The sequence below is a fragment of the Erpetoichthys calabaricus genome, chromosome 5 (genome assembly GCF_900747795.2).
Source record: "Erpetoichthys calabaricus chromosome 5, fErpCal1.3, whole genome shotgun sequence".
Taxonomy (NCBI): Eukaryota; Metazoa; Chordata; class Cladistia; order Polypteriformes; family Polypteridae; genus Erpetoichthys; species Erpetoichthys calabaricus.
The window spans coordinates 143994313-144005035 of NC_041398.2; the positions used below are offsets into that span (position 1 = coordinate 143994313).

The 10723-nt window shown below is 37.7% G+C and overlaps 1 protein-coding gene across 1 annotated transcript; it reads left to right on the forward strand.

Moving 5' to 3' along the window:
* Positions 1 to 7136: 7136 nt before the first annotated feature.
* Positions 7137 to 9241, forward strand: LOC114651982 (heat shock 70 kDa protein-like). Its single transcript, XM_028802118.2, has one exon. It carries the CDS (start codon positions 7160 to 7162, stop codon positions 9092 to 9094), a length of 1935 nt encoding a protein of 644 aa, XP_028657951.1. The 5' UTR covers positions 7137 to 7159; the 3' UTR covers positions 9095 to 9241.
* Positions 9242 to 10723: the final 1482 nt, after the last annotated feature.

Genomic DNA, 10723 nt, shown 5'->3' on the forward strand with positions numbered 1-10723 from the left:
AATTTAAAAATGCCATTTATAAATGAAAATTATCTCCATCCACACTAGCACATTGTTTACAAGATTATGTTTGAGTACATAATATTGAATGAAAATGTGTATAACATAGACACTCACCTGCACTGGGCATGTGCACATTGGTGGAAAAATCCTTGAAGAGATGGTAATGTTATCAGCCACAGGGTTTATCACAGAATTGTAGCAACCAATAAATTAATTGCATTTTGCATGTGCATGCAGTATTCAAACTACAAAAAAAAATTATATTCACAAAGGTAAGCAATGCAACAAATGCTATGGAAAGCAACTCCTCTGTACCCACTATATTGGAATATAATTTTCCTCCATGAAGGATGACCATCCAAGGAACGACATGTTGTACTGAGCAGGATTCCTTTCAGGGAAGGGCTACACAATAAGCAGGAACAAATCAGAGAGTAATTAGAGGCTAACATTTTCAAAACTTTTTTATTTTTTTATTTTTACCCATCCACGATGTACCACCAAGATGCTGTTTTCAGAGGTTTATGGTTCTGGAGAGAACTTTCAAAAATCACCATTTTCAGGGGTTAAAAAAGCTGGCATAGTGCGGGAGAAAGGTAAAAACATGAGACTAATGAGACTAACTGTTGCTCCATTACTGTGTTCTTAGAAGTGAGCAGTAACACAGACATTTCCATTGCAATGAGAACACTTTTATAAGTACGTGACACTTCTATAAGGACGTGACTTTATCTGCAATTTTTATGTTATATTGAGCCACAGGTTTACGATTGATTGTTGCTAGGGGCTGTCACTGAGTTCTAGTATGTGAATTATGTGAATTTCCCATTGGGATTAATAAAGTATCTATCTATCTATCTATCTATCTATCTATCTATCTATCTATCTATCTATCTATCTATCTATCTATCTATCTATCTATCTATCTATCTATCTATCTATCTATCTATCTATCTATCTATCTATCTATCTATCTATCTATCTATCTATCTATCTATCTATCTATCTATCTATCTATCTATCTATCTATCTATCTATCTATCTATCTATCTATCTATCTATCTATCTATCTATCTAGTACATGTTTAAAAAGAAGACCTGAGAATGCTGCTGCCTTGATCTGAATCTGACCTTTGTTTGCTTGCTCACTCCATTCCTTCTCATCTTATCTCACTATTACCTGATTATTGCTAGCTGTTGATATTTATACTGGATTATTCTTTAACCCTGTGGCTGTACTGAACTTAACTTGAAGACTACAATTCTTCTTCCTAAATCCAATTGAGTTTTCTCTGGAGCTATAAAAGCAGGTAAGTTCAATACCACTTAATTAAGTCCTGGCACGAATAGTGAAGTCTACAAAACAGTTCAATGGTACCAGTTAGAGTGAAGTGTTGGTGTAATGGCATTAACAAACTCAGATTGTATTAGTTCTGAGCCATTCCAGCTGGTCCAAATTTTCTGTGTTCCTTTGAAGTTAGAAATGTACTTATCTTCTGTTGATAAGGATCCAACAGCAAAGGCTTGGTAGAGTTAATTTCTCATGTACTGCATATTTAAATGTGTCTCCCATGTATGTCATTGGCAATAGCCACACTGAAGATAATTCTAGAAATCCCATGGCTACAATGTAACTTTCTTTTGCAAAGTGTTCAAAATAAAAGCTTGGATCCAGAGCACTAACAGTCACTAATGTAAAAGATGATGTCACCGCTTATGTCCATATAAAATCACTTGACAGGTTGGTTGCAGCAATGTGCACAAAATGATAGCATACATATATTAAACAACCATCTAAAAATGGCAACTCAATGAAGTCACCATCAGAAAGATTCATAAAAGAAAAACAAAGCAGAAAACAAGTCTGATATGACTGTAAACACAGTAAACATCAAACATAGAAAAAGTTTGTTTAATTAGTTGACATTTTGGCTGTGAATACAAATCAAGATGTTTAGATAGATAGATAGATAGATAGATAGATAGATAGATAGATAGATAGATAGATAGATAGATAGATAGATAGATTATTAATCCCAATGGGAAATTCACATTCTCCAGCAGCAGCATACAGATACAATAAATATTTAATTAAAGATTGATAATAATGCAATTGAAAAAGAGACAATAACTTTGTATATGTTAAATGTTAACGTTTACCCCTCTGGGTGGAATTGAAGAGTCGCATAGTTTGGGGGAAGAACGATCTCCTCAATCTGTCAGTGGAGCAGGAGAGTGACAGCAGTCTGTCGCTGAAGCTGATCTTCTGTCTGGAGATGATACTGTTTAGTGGATGCAGTGGATTCTCCATAATTGATAGGAGCCTGCTGAGCGCCCTTCGCTCTGCCACAGATGTTAAACTGTCCAGTTCCATGCCAACAATAGAGCCTGCCTTCCTCACCAGTTTGTCCAGGCGTGAGGCGTCTTTCTTCTTAATGCTGCCTCCCCAGCACACCACCGCGTAGAAGAGGGTGCTCGCCACAACTGTCTGATAGAACATCTGCAGAATCTTATTACAGATGTTGAAGGACGCCAGTCTTCTAAGGAAGTATAGTCGGCTCTGTCCTTTCTTGCACAGCGCATCAGTATTGGCAGTCCAGTCTAATTTATCATCCAGCTGCACTCCCAGATATTTATAGGTCTGCACCATCTGCACACAGTCACCTTTGATGATCACAGGGTCCATGAGCGGTCTGGGCCTCCTAAAATTCACCACCAGCTCCTTGGTTTTACTGGTGTTCAGTTGTAGGTGGTTTGAGTCGCACCGTTTAACAAAGTCATTGATTAGGTCCCTATACTCCTCCTCCAGCCCATTCCTGATACAGCCCACGATAGCAGTGTCATCAGCGAACTTTTGCACAGGGCAGGACTCCGAGTTGTATTGGAAGTCCGATGTATATAGGCTGAACAGGACCGGAGAAAGTACAGTCCCTTGTGGCGCTCCTGTGTTGCTGACCACAATGTCAGACGTGCAGATGCACATACTGAGGTCTGTCTTTAAGATAGTCCACGATCCATGCCACAACTGAACTAACTGAACGATAACTTGTCACTGGATCTGTAGTGACTAACAATTTTTTTTCTGGCTGTTTCTGACACATTCACTTACATTTGATGTTTATAGCTCATAGATGTCAGATTCATCATGCTTGTGTTGAGCTTCATTTCATATGTTGCCCATTCTGGAGTCTACTTTGCACTTGATGGTATTAGAGGTAAGGGACATGTCTGTATCTAAGTGGCTGCTTAATGAGAGCTTTACTGTAAAGAAAATGGCAAACAGGATTATTCCTCTATGTCTGCTTTTCTCTCTCATTTTAGTTATTTCCTAAACATCAGAAGGTGGGATTAACATTAGAAGTTGAGTTGTCTGAAGGATATAAATTACATCATCACTGATCTGAGAGTCTGTTCTTTAGTTGTGTGAAGGTATGTATCATTTTTATTACTGTTTAAATACATTAAACTTCATGTACATTAAGGAGTGGTTAGTGGTGCTTCCTCATAGTTTCAGGTTTGAGTTCCACTCACTTTGTTTACCTATTCTCCTCATTTTTGTGTGGGTTTTCCCTAAATACCCATTTCTTTCTTCATGCAGATTCATGCAGATTGCAAATGTTCCTTTCTGTGTGAATGGACATGCGATGGACTGTGCCTCACCTTGTAAAAAGTAACGTTATGAGTATTATGTTTTAGGCAAAGCCTCATTTGTTACTGAGTTTAGTGAGTGTGAGTGGCTGTGCTTCACAAACAAATCAATCTGCATGCACACCCAGATTTGATTTAATACCACCCCTCCTACTTTCTTAACTACAGTGGCTGTCAAGGTACATAAACAACAGATCACAGTCACTGTTCTACAGAGATGATCTGGTCATTTTTCAATATGAAACACCCTGCAGAATCCAATAGTCAATAAAATATAATAAAATAAAAAGTGTGGCCTGGTGGTTGAGGACTGCTGAGTTAAAGAATTGATGGCTAACTGAACGATAACTTGTCACCTTTTTCTGGGTGTTTCTGACACATTCACTTACATTTGATGTTTTTATAGTGTTTGAAAGCTTATTCCAACAACTGTGGAAATAAAAATAGCATTCAAAGTGGATTTCTTGGTAAGAAACATTACTGAATTTTGCCATTTTCCAGGTGTAAAAATTCTAAAGGAGAAAAGTTTGACTTTTATTTTGAGGCAAAGTACATGAATATTGAATGAAGTATGATGATGTTATAGCCATTTTAGTAAAAGTTGGCAGAAAATGGCCAAAAATTAAGTTGAGTTTAAAGAGTTACTGACCGGAATACAATTCCAATATGTAATAAACTATCATGTGATGCTGTGAAAATAAGACCCATCCCTGATATAGACCTGATTATGTAGTAAAATTCAATGTACTTTATGCCCACATAAAAGCAGAGCTCACGTGTAGTGCAAATAGAGTAGGGGATACAGATCAAGTAACCACTTGACTCCTCCAAAAATTCTGTGAATGACCGCCAAGACACTTACAACATTTATATATTATTTGCTTCAGAAACACACTACAGTATTTACATTTAAAGTTACTAGGGGGCTCTGCCCCCTGCTCGATTTGCTTGTCAACCCCCAGGTGGGTGCTATGCCGCTCACATATAGGCAGATGTACAATTTAAACAGATTGTTATTTTCATGGGAATTGTTACATATGCATTACATTAAAAATAGTTGCATAGTAAAAAATAGTAAAACGTAATAAATTGAAAGAAAATTATGTTTCATGTTGCATTAGCGGTATTCGTTTTGTTATACGTTTTCGTTCTGTTTGGCTTTGAAATTAACAACTACTTTTTAAACTTTGTCTGTTAAAATTTTACATGTCAGAATTGGTTGATCAATTTTGAAAACAACTAATCTTGTCCTATAGCCCATCACTCAAACATAAATGACACAATAACATTATGATACATCCTTTTTTCAACAGTAATTTGGCCAGTGGAAGACCGGACGGTCTTAGATATTGTATGGGATATTGTAAGTTGATGTTTTTATCTTCTGCACCATCATCACCAACTGTTTCAGCATAGTCTATTGATACACATTTAACGTCAATGTCCGCGTTAATTCGCTTGACTTCATCGTTTCTCTGTGCTAGGATTGCCCATGTACTCAATTCTTATGTTGATAACGCTTCAGGATGAAATTCTTAAATAAGATTTGGACATAATAAGTCTTCTTTTATTGGGAACTTAAAGTGAGGAAAACGTAAAAATTTATAAGAGCTGAGAGTGCAGGAACTGTGTCTGACAAAAGTATTCACATGAATGAGAGGTGAGAGGACCGTGGTCATGGGCCGTTAACCAGAAATGGTTGAGAGGAGTGCAGGACTTGAAAAAAATCTCTTGCCAATAGTCTCGTCTCGTCTCGTCTCAAGATTTTCTTTTATAATAGACAGATTTGCTTAGTAGATGCTTTTATCGAGAGCTCAACATAATCGAGTAACATCTGTCTGGGAACTGCTTGGTAGCAAGGCTACAAATTTGATTTCCACAAGTGAAAAACTCAAAACAGAATATAAGCTAGTTACCATTCCCAGATTTACAAAACATATCAGCTATGAATGACTAAGACAGAAATTTGCCAAAGAAAGGAGTCCTCAAGTAGTTAATGCAAGTGTAATATGTAATGCAAGTATCAAAAATCTAGTTAAATCTGTAACTGTATGGTTATGATGTAATTTTATTTGGAAGCTTGTTCAGGGCAAATTTTGCACAAGTAAGTTTTCTTCACACAGAGAACTATAGATGCATGGAATAATTTAACAAGTAGTTCAGTAGAGAGGACTTTAGTCACTTTCAAAATTAGACTTGATGTTATTTTGGAGGAATTAAGTACATACAGTAGGTCTGGCAAGCTTTATTGGGCTGAATGGCCTGTTCTTATATAAATGTTTCTAATTATTCTATCTAGTTGGCCTGTTCTTATATAAATGTTTCTAATTATTCTATCCAGTTGGCCTGTTCTTATATAAATGTTTCTAATTATTCTATCTAGTTACTGGGTAATATAATTAGAATAGAGTAATGTATTACTTTGCACTGCGTTACCTAAAACTCTGATGAATGAGTATGTGTATGTTAGACATTGTAGTTTGTCCTATGATGGGCTACCACCCTCTCAAGAGTTGGATCTAACCTTGTATCATTTTGGGAGAAACTGAAACCTTGCATTGTGAACTAAATGATTTGGAAAACAGATGAATGACTACAAAAATCAAAGGGACTCTTCCTACCTTTGAATACAGTGTTGCATTTGGATCTCAAAATGCAATATCCCTTAACATGAACCCATCTAATCATATTCTGTACTCTGCGTATCCTGGAGGGGGTTTGTGGTGTCCTTAACAATTTATAAAGACTTGAACTAAAGCAATTGATATCCTGTTTTGCAGAATATAGCATGAAAATGTAAAACCAAGTTTTGCACTGAAGGATAACTTGTCATTTTCTGGTGAATGAAACCACAGGATCATTAATTAAATATATTTGAAAAGTGAAATAAGTGTTTCCTGGATTTTTTTTATGTAAAGCATTATCTGTAAATGTGATGGTCTGGTGCTTGGGTACTACTTTTCACCCAGTGGTGCCTGGATGACCCTACTGACAATATTTGCTAATGCCATTGTGATGTATAGCACCAGAAAAGAGGAAGTGGAGAGGAAGTTGGAAGAACAGAGAAGGGTCTTGGAAGATAGAGGGTTTGAGTTTTTTGACCCACAGGCCAAAACATGCTGTGGGGCACATTTATTGCTTGGAATTGTTGTGTGTGCCCACTGATATGCATTTAGCACTCGATACTCTCCTGAATTTAAAAAATTGAGGTGGTATATTTATTCATTTAATAGTCGTCGTTAGCTTTGCTCTCTGCTTCCACAGAAGTCTTTGAATGTTAAAGTATGTATAAATTGGTAGTTGAGTTCTTACTCAGAAGTAGTCTTTATCGTAAAATGAATGTGAATAAGCCATTGAGATGTATTATTTTCTGTCAGCAGTTGTGAGTGTGTATTTAACCTGAAGAGTAGCATTTATAAAGGTATTTAATGTCACATTGTGTCACTGCTACATGTCTAATTGAATTGCATTTTTTTTTCAGCAATTGTACGCTAAACACTGAGGCAAAATGTGTACCACTAGAGGAATATCCATTGGCATTGATCTGGGCACTACTTATTCATGTGTTGGAGTGTTTCAGCATGGCAAAGTAGAGATCATTGCTAATGACCAGGGTAACAGAACCACCCCCAGCTATGTGGCCTTTACAGACACAGAAAGACTCATAGGAGATGCTGCTAAAAATCAAGTAGCCATGAACCCTAATAACACCATCTTTGATGCAAAGCGACTGATTGGAAGAAAATATAATGATGAAGTAGTTCAATCTGACATGAAGCTCTGGCCATTCAAGGTGGTCAATGATGGAGGGAAGCCCAGAGTCCAAGTGCTGTACAAAGGGGAGACAAAAACCTTTTATCCAGAAGAAATCTCTTCTATGGTCCTGTCCAAGATGAAAGAGATTGCAGAAGCATATCTAGGTCAGAAAGTCATAAATGCTGTCATCACAGTCCCTGCCTACTTCAACGATTCTCAACGTCAGGCCACTAAAGATGCAGGTGTAATCGCTGGGCTAAATGTGTTGAGAATTATCAATGAACCCACAGCCGCTGCTATTGCCTATGGATTAGACAAGGGCAGAAGAGGGGAGCGTAATGTCTTGATCTTTGACTTAGGTGGAGGCACCTTTGATGTATCTATCCTTACCATTGAAGATGGGATTTTTGAGGTGAAAGCCACAGCTGGAGACACTCATTTGGGAGGAGAGGACTTTGACAACCGTATGGTGAACCATTTCATTGAAGAATTCAAGAGGAAATACAAAAAGGACATTGGCCAGAACAAAAGAGCACTGCGGAGACTGAGAACATCATGTGAAAGAGCTAAGAGGACCCTCTCATCCAGCACTCAAGCCAGTATTGAAATAGACTCAATGTGTGAAGGCGTTGACTTCTATACTTCCATCACCAGGGCACGCTTTGAGGAGATAAATTCTGACCTTTTCAGAGGCACATTGGAGCCAGTGGACAAAGCTCTAAGAGATGCCAAAATGGACAAGTCTCAGATTCATGACATTGTCCTGGTTGGTGGCTCAACTCGCATCCCAAAAATTCAAAAGCTGCTTCAAGACTTTTTCCATGGCAGAGAACTGAATAAAAGCATCAACCCTGACGAAGCTGTTGCATATGGAGCTTCTGTACAGGCAGCCATCCTGATAGGGGATACCTCTGAAAATGTGCAAGATCTTCTATTGTTAGATGTTGCTCCTCTCTCTTTGGGAATAGAGACCGCTGGAGGTGTCATGACTGCCCTTATCAAACGCAATACAACCATCCCCACCAAGCAAACGCAGACCTTCACTACCTACTCTGACAACCAGCCAGGTGTTCTTATTCAAGTGTATGAAGGAGAACGGGCCATGACAAAAGACAATAATCTTTTAGGGAAGTTTCAGTTGACTGGCATTCCCCCAGCTCCACGAGGTGTTCCACAGATTGAGGTGACCTTTGATATCGATGCCAATGGCATTCTCAATGTGTTGGCAATGGACAAGAGTACAGGCAAGGAAAACAAAATCACCATTACCAACGACAAGGGTCGACTGAGCAAAGAGGAAATTGAGAAGATGGTGCAGGATGCTGTAAAGTACAAGGCAGATGATGACGCCCAAAGGGACAAGATTGCAGCAAAAAACTCTTTGGAATCTTATGCCTTCAACATGAAGAGTATTGTGGAAGAAGAGAACATGGCTGGCAAGATTAGCAAAGATGACAAGAAGATGATTGTGGATAAATGCAACCAAAATATGACTTGGCTTGAAAACAACCAACTAGCAGACAAGGAAGAATTTGATCATCGCTTGAAAGAGCTAGAGAAAATTTGTAGTCCCATCATCACTAAACTGTACCAGGGGTCAATGCCAGGTAGTATGACTGGGGATTATGGAACAAAGGTGGACTCAGGGTTTGCTTCACAGGGCCCCACCATTGAAGAAGTGGATTAGCAACATCAACTGGAAGCATAAGCTGAACAGGACAATGTAGGGATGATTTTCCTAGCTTATTTAAGAAACTGACAAACCTTAATGATCTTTACCTTTTTTTCTGGTCAATGTGTGTCTAGCATTCAGACTTATGTTTTAGCAGGGTATCTTTTTGTTGCTCAAAATTAAAGATAAGAAATTAGAAAAAAAAAGTAAGTTTACTATAATTTTAATTCATTTATTAATTTTCTTTACACAAGAGTATGTTAGTTTCAACAAATATAGTTGTTGAAACTAATTTTTGCTTATCCAATCATAAGCTCAAAATGTATAAAACACTCCTTAAAGCGTAGGGTGCTTCCTCATGTCTTGGCTAAGTTGCCCAGCACAGGCTTATCATTCTGGCTCCCTGATCATCCTCTGTCTATAACTGGCTATCTCTCTCCCTCTCATCATTTCACCACCTAATAGCTAAAATGTGGTGAGTGTCCAGCCACAGAAATGGTTGCCATCACATCATTCAGGTGGACACTGCACATTGGTGGTGGTTGAAGTGGCTCTCCACTAACTATGTAAAGCACTTTGAGTATTAAGAAAAGTACTAGATAAAGGATGTATCTTCTACATGCATTTTTTGATAAAATAGTAATAGTTACTCCCAGAAGTACCAGAGTATAACATGAACAGGAAAGGGATTCTCATAACACTGTACTTTTGAATTGAAGATCTCTTGACCAGTCATTAGTCTTGTTTACTCTCTAGGAGCTAGTTTGTGTTTTATATACAGTACAGTAGTTACTCACAAATATTCATGAGTGAGTGGACAGATGTGAATAACTAAATGAATACAAGTGAGTGGAGCCAATAATTGTGTAATGAGCCAAGAAGGCCTTTGTTGTTTTAGAGCTTTTATGCCACAATGCTGTGCATTTATCTTTTATCTTGTCATTACTAATGTGTTGACAACTCAGCAGCAATTATTGCGTATGTCAATTTTTTTTTTTTTTTACTTTGGCATGCCTGGTGCTCATGCTATCTCCCATTCAATATCAAAATATTTTGGTTAACAGCTTCTTTTATAGTGCGGTTGATTTCCATTACTATTACTATCATACAGTCACAGCTCCTCAAGATGACAGTGGTCTGAACTATTGCTCACAGTCAAATGTGTACCTTAGGTAGTTAGTGAGCCATGTAAATATGCATTGCCATGTGAACAAAGCCAACCCTGCCTTGGTTGTTCAGTTGAAAAGAAACAGTGAACTGGTTTGCCTTGTGTGCTGGCCAATGACACTGTTGCACCTTTTCTCACTCATTTGTTATAATATGGAATGTTGCCACTAGGGGTTGCTAGTCATCCAAGGATGTTGCATTACTTGGAAAAGAACAAGTGTAGCACAAAGACTTCCAGCCAGTGACTCTACAACCATTTTTTTTTTGCTGTGTCACTCAAATGTTTCAAGGCAACAAAACTGCTGTGCAGTTAATTTAGACTAGTGTTTACTTTGTACACCATATTTTAGAATTAAAGCTATTCAACTGATTCTGTGACAAAACATATTATCATATATAATGAATTATTTGAGTAAACATTACCTATATAAAGTTTTTCCAGTTTCACATTTTATTGCTATAAAACACTAATCACAG